This window comes from Accipiter gentilis, chromosome 5 (genome assembly GCF_929443795.1).
Source record: "Accipiter gentilis chromosome 5, bAccGen1.1, whole genome shotgun sequence".
In the NCBI taxonomy this organism is placed as follows: Eukaryota; Metazoa; Chordata; class Aves; order Accipitriformes; family Accipitridae; genus Astur; species Astur gentilis.
The window spans coordinates 42,190,138-42,206,589 of NC_064884.1; the positions used below are offsets into that span (position 1 = coordinate 42,190,138).

General features: G+C 49.0%; 1 protein-coding gene across 3 annotated transcripts in view; it reads right to left on the reverse strand.

Moving 5' to 3' along the window:
* ASIC2 (acid sensing ion channel subunit 2) overlaps positions 1-16,452 on the reverse strand; it is a 520,831-nt gene that overhangs the window by 15,389 nt on the left and 488,990 nt on the right. For all 3 annotated transcript variants that reach the window (XM_049801513.1, XM_049801512.1, XM_049801514.1), the window contains one exon: positions 4,834-4,961. In XM_049801513.1, coding sequence (XP_049657470.1) covers positions 4,834-4,961 — 128 coding nt within the window. The remainder of the gene's footprint in view (positions 1-4,833; positions 4,962-16,452) is intronic.

Below are 16,452 nucleotides of genomic sequence, written 5' to 3' on the forward strand. Positions count from 1 at the left end.
TGGGAGAGGCTCAAGCAGCGCTGCCAAGATGCGGCGACAATGCTGGAAAATCCAGCTGGGAAAAGGGGATTAAAAGGAGCCAAATCCAGGAGGAATTTATCCTGCTCCAGGAGATCAGCTCTCCAAAATATAATTTCCAGAGTGTCTGCCCATGCCTTGGTGCTGTGGTCCAGTGCAGGGGTGTGTGGGGTCACTGCAGCCTCTCCAGGGCCATGCACAACACAAGGTCCAGAGAGGCTTCTTATAGCACCAGGCTCACCCAAAAGAGCCAGGAAAAGGGAAAAATTGAGGTGGATCCCTCCAAAGCCAAGAGCAGCGGGAGCTGAAGGGCACTGCCCTGATCGGGGTGGTCCTGTCCTCTCTTGGGACCCGGCTGGAGGGTGACGGCACGGCATGCCCCGAGCCAGCTCCCGCAAAACTCAGGGCTTTGCTCATTCATGAGAAAACAAACCTTATTCATGAGACTCAGTAATTGCCATGGAAACGGCTCCCCTGCGTGGCTGGAGCATCTCTCGCTACGAGGCGCAACAGGGACCACGGCTGGCTCTCCCCATGTAAAATGGTGTGAAAACCCCAGAAAACAGCAGCTCACACATCCGTGTAAACCACTCTAGCTCCTTTCATGTTGCATTCAGGCACAGCCACTGCTGTGGTGTACGGGAAGTCACCAGAGAGGATGCTTTCCACCGTCCTCCATCAAGACACTCTTGTTTTAATTGCAGCCGTCCATCGTGCGTTGCCTTCTGCTGCGGTGCCTCCTGAGTCGCTTTAGGGAGCTCAGCCCCGGCTGCTTCTCCTAAACTTCAGGCGATGGCTTCAGTCTGAGATTTCAGACAGAAAGCATCTCTCTTCAGCAGCAAAGAAACAGCTTGGCCTATATAACCCAACAACCACGTTTTATGGAGGAAACCTCCTGCTGGTGTTGCCTTTGCAGGATTGCTTTTGCTGACTCAGCACGCACAAGGGATACACGTGCAAAGTCCCTCTTACGATGCTACTAGTGCAAAGCAGCACAACACCATTACTGCATTAACAATGCAGTTCCCAAAGAGGGAAATGAACCTTAAAAGTGTCACTCTGCAGGAATCAGAGGGCTCAGCCACTGCAGAGGGAGGAGAAAAGCTGATTTTGTTCCTTTTTTTTTGACTGACAGCTAATTTTAAGGGGAGATTTAATGAGATCACGCACCATCATGGAGGCAGAGCTTGCTTTCGACAAGGGGCTTTTGGAAAGCTCTCAGTATAGAGATCCAGGATTTACCGCCCCAGCACCAAGAAGCAAGTCCCTGGTTGCGTTAAGCGGCTGCATACCTGGAAAGGCAGGAGATCAATAAGTAAAGACCAGTAAATACTCTTATTTCCAGACTGGGATGGGGGGACGAAAGGATAGATTTGAGCATGGCCACAGGGAATAGTAACAGAGCCAGAAATAAAGCCATGAGCCTCTAACCCAGCCGTGAATAAATCCCCTTCAACCCAAAGACGATGCACAGCTCCCACCGTCACACCAAAGCAAGTCTACCCAATTCCACACCTATTGTTTTTATCACTCGGAAAAGTGCTTATAACTAACACAGAGGCTGCTCTGAGCTGGGAGATGTGAAACGACCTTCTCTTTATTTCTTATTCTTCTCCAGCTGGAGGATCGTTTCATTTATGTTTCATGGTGCAAAACACATGGTTTAAGACCCCAATAACTGGCCAGAGTCAGTCCTCCAGGTGATTATTCATGAGCTTTTCCACCTTTTGCTCTGACTTATTGAAAGACCAGCATGTGCCTGCTCCAGATGTAGAGATTTAGTAGAAAAAAAACCCCAAAACTAAATCAGGGGTCTAAATAAAAGATGTGCATTCAGGGCTTGAGAAGGTGGGCGATGCCCAGCCAGTCCCTGGGGGGTAATTAGAGGAGGCAGTAGCATGTGTATGCTGTAATAGTTGTAATTAGGTTAAAAAATGACTTTATGGAGAGGAGGGATTGGGGTAGGCAGCATCGCCCGTGGATGAATGCTGCTCCAGGCAGGCAGCTTGAAGAGCCCTCTGGATCTCCTGGGTAAAGGCGTTGCAGCCCTCAGTATAATTTTAAACCATTTACAGAACCCCTGGCCCCAAGCAGAAACGTGCTCTTCCCTCTCCCAGCACCAAAACTCTGGCAAACCCTGTAGAAGAGGGGACACGCTCAAGCTAATAGTCCCCCAAATCTGTTTTTCTTGTCATCTTCTACATCTCCCCTGCCTGGAAGGAGGGATTTGGGGAGGGATGTTTTTCTTCCCTCTCTCTCAGCTGGCTGTCTTCCTGATAAAAAAATCTAATTTTTTAATAGAAATAATGAAATAGTTGATGCTGGCAATGTGATGGGGAAGATTTACAGCAGCTGTCTTAGAAGTCTACAGCATTTATGCTATTTCTATCTTAAAACAAAGTCCTTGAGATCCTCGCTGCAGGCTCCAGCTCCCAGCCACGCTCCCAAATCTTGCTGAAGCTGGGATGTTTAAGGAAGACAAATCTTTCCAATTACCGCTTGCTCTGCCAGGCGAGTTCGATTCGAGGAATTGTTGCCAAACTCTTTCAGCATCAGGCGGCTGCACGGCAAAACACGATCCCCTGCCCAGCGCTGCCTGCCTGCTAACGGGGCACGCAAAGTGCCATGTAATCGGCTGGCGATGCCCTTCTCCATCGCCAGCCTCGGCATCTCTGCAGTTAGCTTTTCTCCAGAGCTAATGTGGTCTCACAAAGGGAATGCCGATTCTGCCAGAGGTATTTTTCACAGCTGACAAATAGCTAAGCAAAAATCCTGCTCTTTGCTGCTGAGAAAAGAGGAGAGGGCTTCGCTTGAAGGCATGTGCGTGCTGGGGATGGAAATGCAAGACCCCAACACGGGATCCCCTGCTCCGACATAGAATTATAGAATAGTTCGGGTTGGAAGTAACCTCCAAAGATCATCTAGTCCAACCCCTCTGCAATGAGCAGGGACATCTTCAACTAGATCAGGATGCTGAGAGCCCCGTCCAATCTGACCTGGAATGTTTCCAGGGATGGGGCATCTACCACCTCCCTGGGCAACCCGTGCCAGTGTTTCACCACCCTCAGTGTAAAAAATTTCTTCCTTATATCTAGTCTGACATGGGGCCCTCTGCTCTGACACCCATTTCCTCCGTGACCTTTGGCAAGTCACTTGTCCTCCCTGGGGTAACCCAGGATCTGCGAGCTGCCTGGCAGATGCTGACATGGGAAGGGCTCCCGTGTGCAGCCGCTGTGGGGGATCACCAGCCGTTAGCCCTAACCCCAGGGCCATATCCAGACCCCATTGCTCTGTGCTGCATCTCCAAATGACAGCTACGGGCATACGGCTGACCCCAGCACCACCACCTCGGTGTGCAGAGACCCCCAGACCGCTTCAGGAGATGCCCCCGGGAGAGAGGATGGATAAAGAACTCAATGGCCAGTAATTATTGCCAAGAGTAATGAATCAGTTTTTCCACCCTTCCAGATTCTTTATCTCGCAACATGCCCCACGTAAGCAATGCTGAATGCTGCTGGGTCCCCTGGGACAGCAGAAAGCAGCTGTGGAGCGAGGTGAGGACGTTGGGGATGCATGGAAGGGCTTGTGTTAAGGGAACAGGCTTGAAAAATGCCCATGATGGGTTTCCAAGCCCGTTTCTGCTTTGGACTTCAGCAGCTGCTGCCTCAGCCCCCGAAGAGCCTTTTGCCTTTGCTGTTACTAAGGTGTTACACTCCAAACGAGAGCCCTGGGTGCTAATAAAAGCTGCTCATTTTCTCCAGCCCACCGGACTTCCCACAAGATACAAACTGACAACAGTGAAACATTTCTCTGCTTTAATTGAGAAGTTTCCACCTGGCGCTCGCCCACCGGGAACCCACACCGTTCGTTATCTCCTGGATGATTACACACAAGCGTGCCGTAATGAAGGAAGGAAGATCTGCATCCAGGCTCGCTGAAATGCAGCATCTTCAGGTATCTTTTGGTACCCAGTGGCCATGGAGAGATGCCTTAACAATATACTTGGTAGTGAATTCCTCATGTTGCTCTGAGCTGAAGTGTAACAACTGTGGCTCTGATCTCCACAAAGGTTTAATCAGAGCAAACCCTCCAACAGCTCGTGTTCTCTTTCCTCAACTTGATTTATGTCTCATTTGAGGGTGGATGCAAGAGCAGGGAAGAAAATGAAAGTGGCAATGAGGCAGGAGGGCTGGGAATGAAAGCACCACGGGGCCAAGCCGGGGGAAAAAATTATTCTGCTGGCTGGTTTCCCATATGCCTAATCAGGATTTGGGTTTAATGATGGTACGTCACATCGCATCCATCTGCGCTGTGATGATGTGCCACTGTCGGGACTCGAGGGGGGTGATGCATCCCGAGCCACGAGCATCCCACCACAGTTTATAATAAATAATGTGACTATTTCTGTGCTACCTGAAAGGATTCATGCTGATCTACATAATGAAACACTCTCCACTTGTCTCTTTTTATATCCTTGGAGTGTGAGTCTTTTGGCAAAAAGCATCCTTTCTTGGCGGGTTGGAAGGTACCCAACGCACTGAGTGACTGCCACAGCTGAACCATAACCGTGAGAGAGCAAGGCAGGGAAATTACCGGGGATGAAGTCCCTTCTGTGGCCAGAATTACAAGGACTGTGGGCAATGCATGGAAAGCAATGCTGAAAAGGCTGCCCTCATCCCATCCAATTTGAAGCAAGGCGTAAAAAATAGCTGTTAATGATGAAGATGCCTCTCAAGGGGCATCAGTACATAGAAGCAACCTCTCGTATCGACCCACTGGAGGGATCTTGGTGTGTAAATGAAATTTAGGACTTACCCTTTGCTCTTGGGTAGCCACAAAGGTCTGGAATCCAGGGGCCACCCCAAACCCCAGCTCCTGGACGAAGGGTGGCTCGGACTGGCTGTGGATCTGGACTTTGACTCCAGCCTCGAACGTTGTCTCCTCTGGAAGAAGAAGGGGGGAGGTTAGGGGCCTGGGGTGGGTGGGATGGTGTCTACTTGCATGGGTGCATTTGCCCCTCCATGGAAAATTGTATCTAGTAAATCTGTGCTGCTCAAAACCATGAGATAAGCAGTTGGGAGTGCTCCACCTGGATGATCAGACTTCTGGGCATTGAGGAAGGAAACCCAGCAGCAGCGTTTGCCATGAGCAGAGCACACCCGGGACTCAACCCAAATCACCACTGCTGCCCATTGGGACCAAGAGCATCTCCAGGTTCCTCGTCATAGAATCACAGAATCACAGAATGGTTTGGGTTGGAAGGGACTTTAAAGATCATCCAGTTCCAACCCCCCTGCCGTGGGCAGAGACACCTTCCACTAGGCCAGGTTGCTCAAAGCCCCATCCAGCCTGGCCTTGAACACTGCCAGGGATGGGGCATCCACAGCCTCTCTGGGCAACGTGTTCCAGTGTCCCACCACCCTCACAGTGAAGAACTTCTTCCTTACATCTGATCTACATCTACCCTCTTTCAGTTTGAAGCCATTACCCCTTGTCCTGGTACCCTCTTTTCAGTGTAAAGCCACTACCCCTGGTCCTTGCACCGCTGCCTATCCCAAGGGCTCACCCTCCCTGTAACACAGAGAATCAGGATTTCTCCATCTTGATCTGTACTTCCAAGCTAGAGAAAACAGGAGGCAACATCTACCTTCTAGCTGATATTTAGTTACAGAATGCACTCCCGTATTACTAAAACAAATAAACTCCTCCTTCCCCCAAACAGAGACACTTCTACTACCCATAAGGTCTCCAATGCTGAAAGCGTGGGTGCACCCCGCCTCCGCTGCCCCATCTCTGAGATAACGTAGGTAATTAAATAACAAAACAAGTATGTAAAATTCAAAGGAGCTCATGATTTTGGCAGCTGAAGTTGCTCCAAGCTGGACAAAAGCATTTGCAGCACATGGGCTCAGACACATCACCGAGTTACAGGTGACGTGAGGTTTCCGCATCCCAAATCTATGCTGAATACCAAGAACTCGAGGTCAGTCCTCTTCTTCCACTAGAAGCTAAAACCAACTCAAAAGAGACTTTCTGAAGCAGAATTAATGGGATGCAAACCAGACCCCAGTGTGATATACGAGCACTTTGGGCTCCTCTTATCACATAGACATCTTCACACAGCTGGGGTGTGTAACCGTTCTCTCTTTAGCATTGCTGCTATGGTCTCTCACATCCCAGCAAACTAGAGGGAGCATACAGGACTAAGGGGTGGGGGGCTGATTTGCAAAGGAAGTTGTTAACTCTGCATAATTTGGCCTAAAACCTGAGTTACCCACTAATATGAATCCATGCTTGCGGCCAGCAATGCTACCTCCACATCTAAAGAGCTTCTGTTTAAACATGAATCATTCTTTATTTCCTTACTATTCCTTGGTATTTTTCTACTATATTATTATGCATTTCAATTTTTAACAGCACTGTATTCAGTCTGAAGCACTGGTGGAAACCCAGCACCAAGGAATCACAGCTGCAGAGCTGTTACGCCAGGGGCTGCACAAAGATGTGCATCAGGAGACAACAGCAGAAGACACCAGACCATGGGATGATATGGGCAGAGGAGGACAAGGGTAGAATAAGGTGATACCGGATGACATGAGGTTTACAGATCTCAGGACCCCATTGCTTAAGAGGATGCAACTTTGCTGACTCAATCGGGCAGCAAAGGGATCAGCCTTCCTCTCCCAAGAGGACTTTCTTGGACCCTGCTCACCTGGTAGCTCCCAAGGCAAATGAAGCCAGACACTGCACAGGAGGGAATGGGCTTATGCATGGATTTGTCAGGCTAAACATGAGCATCCACGGTACTCAGATCTACATCCTTTACAGCTAACCGTCCTCCGAGGCTTCAACACTCAGCTAGGTAATGTCACGACCACACTGATCAAGTGTTGGTCCAAAAAGGTTGAACCAGAGACCTCTTGGAGACCCTCGGCCAGACATGCTGCTGTCATCTTCATCCCCTACCGAGCGAACAAACCCTCCCTGCCAAACACAAACCAAAACACACGCTTCATTCAGCTTTTGGGAACAAACAACATTTTAAAAGCCCCACTCTGACAGCGGGACTGCTTTACCTGTTGGCTATGCAAAACTTCACGCTCTGCACCTGCAGCAACATGTCTACCAGCAGCAGCTCCACATCGAAGCATTTGATCGCAGCAGCCTTTGCAGACCAAGCAGCTGGAGCAGGCTATTAATACTTAACCTTTTAAAGCCCAGCTTTTCTATCTAAGGCACGGGAAAACAATTTTAAGATAAATAGGATTTATTAAAACAGTTACCTCCCCAGGCCTTGCATACCTCTGTGAAAATCTGGGGATGGTGGTGAGCTCTCCATGTGCTTGGTCAGGGCTCAGCTCCAACCAGCTGGAGTTGACTTTTAACCAGTCAGAGATGCATTGATCTGCAAGGCTCACTCTTGAACACACACTTCCATCGATTGATGCCTCTGGTGCCCACGCTAATCTGCTTATCTGTGCCTTGGCTCTGCGATAGTCCACGCAAGGCAATTATTTATTTTTGCCTCCTTGTTGTAAAAGTGCTTTTGGTATCCAAGAAATGTCATGATTTAGGGCACAGAGCATTGCTATTGCATGGGGTGGCATGTGGCAGATGTGCAGCTTGAGTGCACCTCCTGTGAATCCCAGTTGGTTGGATACTGGCATAGAGAGTATGGGTTTATTTTGGCTTTTCCCTACACTGAAGCCTCCCAGAGCAAGACTGGCATTGACCGTCCTTGCACTTGGCCTCCACTTCTCCTCAAGACCCAATGACCACAACCCGACTCACTCCCCATCACCTTCCCACGATGGGGACTACTGCAGTGACAATTACTGGGACCCACAGTGACAAAAACCTGCCTTGCCTTTGCCTTGCTCAGCCATAATTGGACTCCCCTCGCTCCAAGAGATGTCAGATGGATGTTGACGTGACCGAGCTGTCTCGCTGTCTGCTCAAGCCCTGCATGTGCCCATTCAAGGGGGTCCCACTTGAAGGTCCCCTCCCTGCCAACACCTCCTCAGCACTGACCCTCCAAAACACCCCAGTGCTGAGGGTCAAGCCAGCTTTCCCCAAAACCTTTGGCAATGCAGAGCATCCCCATCCAACCTCATCGCTGCTCAACAGCACCACGCCAGCCCTGGGCTCCGCAGCCCGTTGGGCACCCAGGTGCCCAAGCCCCACGGGTGAACGCACACCAGAATGGGTTCAAACCCTCTCCTGAGCACCCACCAACTCCTCCAATTTCAATCCCGATCCTGTTATTCCCACATGACGCCCACTCCTACCAATCCCACCCAGCTCCATTGCTTTGCCTGTTGTTGATCCCCTTCCAACACTTCAGAGGAGATACCATATGCTTCCTTCAGTAATTACCTGACAAGTTGGAGGAGAAAGCTTCTATTTAGTCTAACTTGTTGGGCAACGGGAACTGTTTTGTGGAAACATTTTTCCATACAAAATTATTCTGCCCATTTCTGCACCTGCTCCGGGTCTGTTCAGCTCTGACTTCATTCCACGTATTTCCTACGTCCGGGTGCTGTGCCCGGGTCCATCTGTGGGTAAACCCCTGTGCAACCATATCAAGCAAACAAGATATAGCCTGCAAGTATCCATAAGAGACTTAAAGCAACAGGGTTTGCAATTTTAAATAGAAAATCCTGGCATGTAGCCAGTTGTAATTACGGACGGGGAGGGGAAGGCATTTTCTACGCAACAGAAGAAAATTCGGTTTTAAAACACACAGTTATTAATTTTCATTATCAATAATAACAAGAAGAGCAAAATAAACAGCCTTTTTTTAGAAAAGCTGCCAAAAGCCAGGCAGCATTCATTGTTTTTCCTGCAGGAAACACATACGAAGATGAAACTATAAACATGAAACTGGCTTTGAAAAACTGTCACTTCTCCTAAAAATTCATTTTCTACAAAATAGCTGTTTTCCACTAAAAGAGTAAAATTAAAAGCCCAGCTACAAAACCCTTTGATGGAATATGCCTGGACCAGTCCTCATTAGTTGCATTTTAAACGTTTTCAAGCTCTGTGCTGGGGCTGAGAAGCATTAGTGTGAGTTAAATATTTGCTGCAAGCATAAGGAAGAGGTCTCATAGGACCCAGAAGCACAAGACTGTCTAGGTTTGGGTGCATTTAGCTTGCTTAAATGAATGTCCCTGGGCAGAGCAAACCCAAAGAGGCTCTGCAGCAAACCCTGTCTGTCACCCCGAGACTGGAGAGGTACAACCAGGGGTATGAACATCCACAGAGACACGTCCCAGCCATGGTTTTGCCAGTTTTTGCAGTTTTAGCATCATTTTGAATGGCTGCTTCTAACGGTACCTCCTGGAGGCATGGGGCTGAGCGCCGGTCCAGGCTGTCACTGCTATTTCGTTAAGCCTGTTTCTTGTAATCACCCATCAACGGGGTGAAAAATAAACCTGAAACCCCTTTGATTGGTTCAGATGCCAGAAAAACTTTAAAAATAAATTCCAGTGACTTGGGGCTTGGTTTGTACCTTACGGCTTTTAAACTAATTTTGTGATGTTGGGAAGTCCAACCACAGACCTTCAACCAATCTCCAGTCCCACTTTTCAGAGGACAGTGCCTGTAAATTCATTTCTTAGTGCATCCCAGGTTGGGATAGAGCAAAAACTCCTTGATGACTGCATTTTTAAATACATTAATATATATTACTGTACACAGGACAGTGTTTCCAAACAAATTCTGAACTGCTCTTTTCACTGAAGGATTAGAGTAGCATTAATTAAATTGGGGATTAATTCAGCATGTGCTTCAAGCTGGCTGCAGAGCATTATATGTTGCAGATTGCACAGCTTTCTATTTCTGGTGTTGGCTTTCCATGACTTCGTCGGGGCTTTCTGCTTAGAGCATCGCTCAAAAAATCTTAATAAAGCTCCAGCTGACTGTACGCTCGGGTGCGGGCTACAAAGTTCATCCCTGTGAATATGCAAGAACCTGCAATTAAAATAAGAAATGCTGCCAAAGGCACGGAGCTACCCTTCTTCCCCTGCCTTATTATGTCCAAACTGATCCACTTCTCTCTGGCAATTAACATCTGAAGCTCTGCTCAGCATTAATTTATTGGGAATTGAAGATACAGCCTGAATCATGGGTCGTTTCTAGCTGGAGTCATCACCTGCCAGCTCCGCCGGCGGCACCGGCAGCTCCACGGAAGATACTCCTGCTCGGAGAAAACCAAAGCAGATCCCACATGGCTCAATCTGAGAAAAGTAGATGGTATTTTCTCAGCTGATTCACATTATGGCTGTGTTAGAAGGTGGCCTAAAGGTTTATTTTGGGTAATAAGACTTCTCCTGCGCTGTGCTGAAGTAAGCACAGAGCTGGCAGGTTTGGGTTCTCCCCAGACTCTCGTTGTCCTTTGCCTCAGTTTCCCCATCTGTAAAATGGGAGCAAAGTTGCTACTTAACTCATGGGGCTGGAAAAGTCACCGGTGTCTCTTCTACGCTCTGCAAAGCGCAATTCAACACCGCAGTGTATTACTGAGGTGCAAAGACAGGGACTATCTCGTGGGGACAGTATCCTCAAAGGGTACGGGCAGCACCAAGCGCAACATCTGGAAGGATGCACAGATGTTCATCCTTGTGCCGGCTGCATCACATCCATGAGGGTACGTTGAGACCATGGTTTCTCATCTCCCTCGAGGAGGAAGGCTCTCCAGGAGCAGGGGGGTTGCCGCGGCAGCACAGACATGCCCAGAAGATGCTGCGAGACTTCAAGGTTCATCTCTAGTTTTTATGGCATCCTTTGCTCAGTATCGCCATGGAAACGACGCGCATCAGAGCAAGTGCTCCTCCACCTCCCGCATCGGCCCCCGGGGCAGGTTGGCATCCCCGGCACTGGGGTCGAGCAACCCGAGTTGCTCTGGGTGTGCAAAACAGAATGGCCATGTCCCCGTTCCCACCAACCCAGTGATTCCCTAAATCCCTCCTGCATCCCTCCTGCATGCCTCCCATTTAGCTCAGCAGCACGTGGGACCCGGCTGCGTGTCCTCAGATTACCCGCCGGGGTTTATGCCCGCAGCTCAGCACCTCCTGAGCATGTTGGGCTCATCACACCAGTGGGGCAGCCGGGACCTGCAGTGACCCAGAAGACATGCCTTGTGGTCCCCGATTCGGGAAAGTCAACTGCTGTTTCAACCAGTCTGTATCTGTGCAGAAATCTTAAAAACATGCCTAACGTTCACATTTTTCCTAGACCAAAATTTATAGATTAAAAAACCACCCAAATTGCCATGGAAACATAACTATAAGAAAACAGGACCTGCAAACCTACCACGAAAAAAAATGTGGAATTATAAAGAAACCAGTTTAACGCCAGCGAAACCAGTTTCGGTCCCCTGTGCACGCTCATTTTTGTGGAAGCATCGTGTTTTGTTTCACTTAAAGTTGCTTGGTAACAGGATTAAATGAAGCTGAAATAAAAGTATTCACAACAGGGTTCGGGGAGGTTTGATAGCATCCGTCTGACAGGAGACCAAGTTGATGCAACTTTCCCCACTAAAAACCAGTTGCTCAAAATTTGTCCTGTGTATTTTGCTCTTGTGGGCTGTGCTTTGGCTGCTGTTTTGGGAGCAATCAGGGACTACGAATTTCCCCACGGATGAAAATGAGATGTCTACCATCGGCTCTGGCAGCTGCCATTAAAAAATACCATGAGTCCTGCTCGGATGCAGCAGGAGTGAGAGTCCCAGCGGGGTTGTGCAGAGCGTGCCTGAACCCAGCCTGGCTGCTCACCTGCATTTAAGAAGGACAAATTAAATGGACAGAAGCCACCGTGAGAGGGCGGCCAGAGGAGTGGAGAGCCTGTCATGGTCTCATCCATCTGGCCAAGCTTTGGAGTGGTTTGGCTGCTCCTGAGAATGTGGCAGGACCAGAGCTGGCCCAAGGGAGTGGGGATAAGTTGCTGCTGCAGAAACAAGTCCCCGCTGCAGGAGAGGAGAAAACCTCACTACCTGCTTTCCAGGAGGTGTACGTGACATTTAGGGTGAAGGTGATAGCATGGAAAGTCCTACAATCTACAGGTTATAGTCCTATAGAGAGGACTGATGGAGATCACCCAGCCCATTACTCTTAAGGACAAGTCCCTCAACCTTGTCCCCTTTCTGCTGGGAGCCCAACACTCCGGCCGTCACCTCTGGTGCCATTCCGCCGTGCAGCCCTTCGAGCGCACCAAGGAACACTGTATTTTCTCCCCAATATGATCTCCTGGCCCGGAGGACTCGCAGTCCATGCTAGGGTCTCGTGGATGCTGCAGTGACACCCCCGAGGTCCCGGCTGCTGCTGGAGGACTCAACTGCTGCTGACAGCACCAATACAAGCTCCAGGCAAGCCCGGTGCCCAGCTCTGGACACTTAAATCTATTTTCAGGCTTCTTCTGTCACCAAAGGAGTGAGGCAGGCAGCTCCACAGTGATTCATCCCATCCCAGAGAGATGTCTACAGCAGGATGAATCACGTCCAAGGTGTTGTAACTTCCCTCCACTGAGCCAAGGCAACTCCTTAATCTCCATAAGCAGCTACGATAGGATCACATAAGCACAACCAAGCCCCAACGGGAAATTCAGGTGTTCCCTTTCAGAGCTGAGGAACCAATAAAGGTAACCAGCTTCTCTCTCTACAAACCCTTCCCTGTAGCTATAAAATCAAACCTTGCTGCTTCAAAGTGCTGCTGACAACCTGAAACAGGGACTTCATGTTTCCCTGGTCCTCTTGAATAATAAGTGTCAGGATGATACAGGGGGAAAAGGATTGTTTCCTGGTGGACCAAATTCTCTCTCACAGAGGTGAGAATTGATCTGAGACACCCCCCCAAACATCACCCAGGAGCCGGACAACCCAGGTAGACGTGGCTTCAGCACACCAGTGACAATCTGAATGCTACTGGAGGCTTTGATGGTGATGGAGAGCAGATGAAGAGCAGCATAGAAGCACTGTGTGACAAGCTCCACTACAGCAAGTCATCAGGTGCTTTGTCTGTGAGGTTAAAGATTTATTCTGGGAAAACAAACCCAAAAGCCCCGTACCTAAAAGAGCTACCAGCATGAAAGGCCACCAGCCTGTGTTAAAGGCAAGCGAGACAGTGGTATTAGCTACAGAGGTAAATCAATTCTTCCTCTTTATCTCTTGGGATACCGTCAGAGTATTTCAGAGGGTTTTTTTTTTCCCCTTTTCTTTTTTTAATGAAAGAATACTTTGAAAAAACCTCATCTCCTTGTATCTGAAAGGTACAGACAGCCTGGCTCTCAGGGCTGCAAGAGGAGCACGGAGGGCTGCTTCCCAGCCTCGACTGCTCTGCAAAGGGGATGGGAGCACTGCTGTCACCCAGCTGTCATCACGACGTGCCACCTCTTGTTTGTTTGTCTTTGCTTTGGTGAGAAACAACGGCAAGAAGGGATTTGTACAAAGAGAAGAGAAGAGGAAGAGAAGAGGAGAACTTTCTGCCTGCAGAGCCTGCAAGAGAGAGGCTGGAAGGGAGATTTGGGAAGGGCAGGAGATGGACCTCACGTCCTTCTCTCTCTTCCCATGGCTGGAACAGCAGCAGCAAAGCCTCTGCTGTATAATCCCAAGGGATGAAGGCACGGAGCTGATGCTTTCACCTGGCACCGCTGGGATTTAACCACTGTGCGATTCCTACAAACTGGGATAATACGTATGGGATATAAACCCCAAAACACAAGCTAACGCTCCAGGATATAAGGCCACAACTACACGTAGCTGGGACCCAAGGCTTTCCTACCAGCAATTCATTACTTAATCCCCTACTAAGCATTTATTTTGGTATCTTCTACTTAATTATCAGGTCACAGTGCTGGAAAAGGCAGGAGACAGGACATGGCTGAGCTCCTTCACTACAAAAGGCAAGCCCGGAGCGGAGGTTTTTGCCTGCTCACTCCATTCCAAGCTCTCTGTAAAGCGCAGCCGCTATTCATTACTCACCAAGTAACAGAAGGTGTTATAACAAACTACATTAAGCATATCCGCTATTTTTAGTTAAGCATATTGCATTTGCATACTAAATCTGAGGGGCCATATGTCTCAACGTATATTATTAAAAAGCTTCTTACATAATATACGGGGCAGGAGAAACCGGCAGGTCTCCAGCAAGCCGAGCCCAGAGCTGTTAGAGAGGTTTTGCTGGACGGTGAGGAGCCAGCAAATGAATATTTCAGTTCCTTGCTTTTCTCCTATTAAGCTTAAGCTTTAATCATTAAAGTGGGGAAACAAGTGTCTCATAACCTGCTTTACTGGTGGGGTCATGCCAGGGCAGGGAGGGTTGCTCCTGCCAGGTTATGCTGCTTATATTATTGCTTCTTAGTGGGGAAGGAAAATAAATTCCCTTCCCACCTCAGCATCCTTTGGGAATCCCATGTGGCAGGGAAGGGCAACCATGGGAGGGAGGATAGCCAAAAAATCAGGGGGCTGGTCGGAGCCACCCCGGTATCTCCTCCATCCCTGGGAGCTGCTGCCAGAAATATGGAGTGAGGAAGGGAGAGATATTCCCTCCGGAGGGGGAGAAATATTCCCCACATCCAGAGCTGGGGGTGCCGGTCCCCCGGGCCACCCATCTGCCAGCTTTCGCTTCAGCAAGCTGCTGCCACCGCAGGGACAGAAATTATTCAAAATAAATAAATAAAAATAAGAAAGGACGCGGTTTAAAGGCACAGAAGCAGTTCTCACACATCCCTCCCCCCCCCGCCCAGAGCCTCACCGCTTCCCCCAGAACATCTTGAAATATTAAACAGTGAAAGAGCTGCTGCTGATTTTGGATGGTAGTGGAGCCAGATGGAAGCAGATTTCCCAGTGCCGAGGCTGGGTCTTGGCTTTGCTGCTGCCCCTTTTGGGGTGGATAGATGGATGGAGGGGACTGGGACACCTCGGAGGCTGAGCCCGGGGGTCCAGCCAGCTTTTGGCATTGACGAAAGGGAGATGTCCCCTCCGTGTACTTGGTAGAGAAGTCAGCGGGACATGGCTTCTCAAACTGGAGGTCCAAAGAGGTGCCAGGAAGATCTTCCAGCTCTGAGCATCGCTGGCCTCCAGGAAGCCCCTCTGCATCCCGACACCTCTCCGGGAACGTGGGTACCACGGGAAGGCACGATAGTCCCAAAGTAGGACAGAAGAAGAAGTTTGGGGTGGGTCACATCCCAAGTGGTGATCCCATCACCACCACCACTCTGACCTGTGGCGAGAGCCTCCATGGGACTGCAAGGTCCATGCAGGTCATTAGACCAAGTTGAGCCAGGTCCAGCTCCTCCACAGGATCTGTGCTTAATTTTCCAGTCTGGAGGATGCTGCAGAGCTCGTACCAGTCCAGCACCACCAACAGATAACCAGGATTTGTTCCTGCTGGGCCTTTATCCCGCAAGGACAAGCCTTCCCTCTCGAGCCAGGCTCATACCTCCCCATCACCCGCCTGCTTTTCTTACTCTGCAGCCACTCCAATGAGTAATAACCTCTTACAACTATTGATTTTCTCCTGGTCCCTCTCCAGGACACATTGCTGGAAGCTGAAGCACAGAAGTCCCCGCAGGCAGGAGGACTCTGCGGCCAGAGCCCAGCTCCGGAGCTGGTCCCATTCGCTTTTGCATCCTTTCGGAGAAAAGCAATTTCTCTGAATGCAAAACCGGGCTGGATAGAAAAGCTTTGGAGTTAGCATGCAATTAAATAAAATTACTGCCGGTACAAGGACATTTGAAGACAGGCAGCAAGCGGAGAGGTTTTTACCAGGTTTTTTTGAGAAACCTTGACTCCATGCCCTGCCTGAATTGCAGCGATAGCTGTGGTTATGTCTATTTAATTTGCATTGCCTATAAATGTCAGTGTTTTGAGTTATGTAATTTCAAAGCACTTTGGTGAACTCGGCAACTAAGCAAACACTTATTTTAATGGAAAAGGATGCGCCTCAGACGCTGTTTATGATAACAAAATGCCAGGAAAGAGCTAGTCTATCAGAGTGGGGAAAAAACCCAAGTATTTTAGTTACATTGGTGAGGGAAATGCTTCTCCTGCTCATGCATTTGTTTGAGATTTCAAAGTGTTGTCCTGTAAGGACCAAGACAGACCTGAAATCAATAGCTGACTTTTCTGGAACTGGAAAAAAAAAAGGAAAAAAAGATAAAAAGAAACTCCACCCCCCTGCTCTAACTCAGGGATACAAGTGTGAATGTCTTGGTCTTGCATCCAAAGCAATGCTTCAACAACTGGGATGCAGGGTATTTTAGAGAGATTTAGGTTTTTCCACACATTTCCACAAGAAGTTTCAGTTCCTCCATGTTTCCTTAGAAAACTCCCCACCTAGTAATTTTTTACCCCAGAAGCCAAATGGATTTTAGACCTTAACAGAAGAAAAACTAAAAGCCTGTGGGCCTGAGAAGTGGAGAATTTCATACTGCCTATTTGCT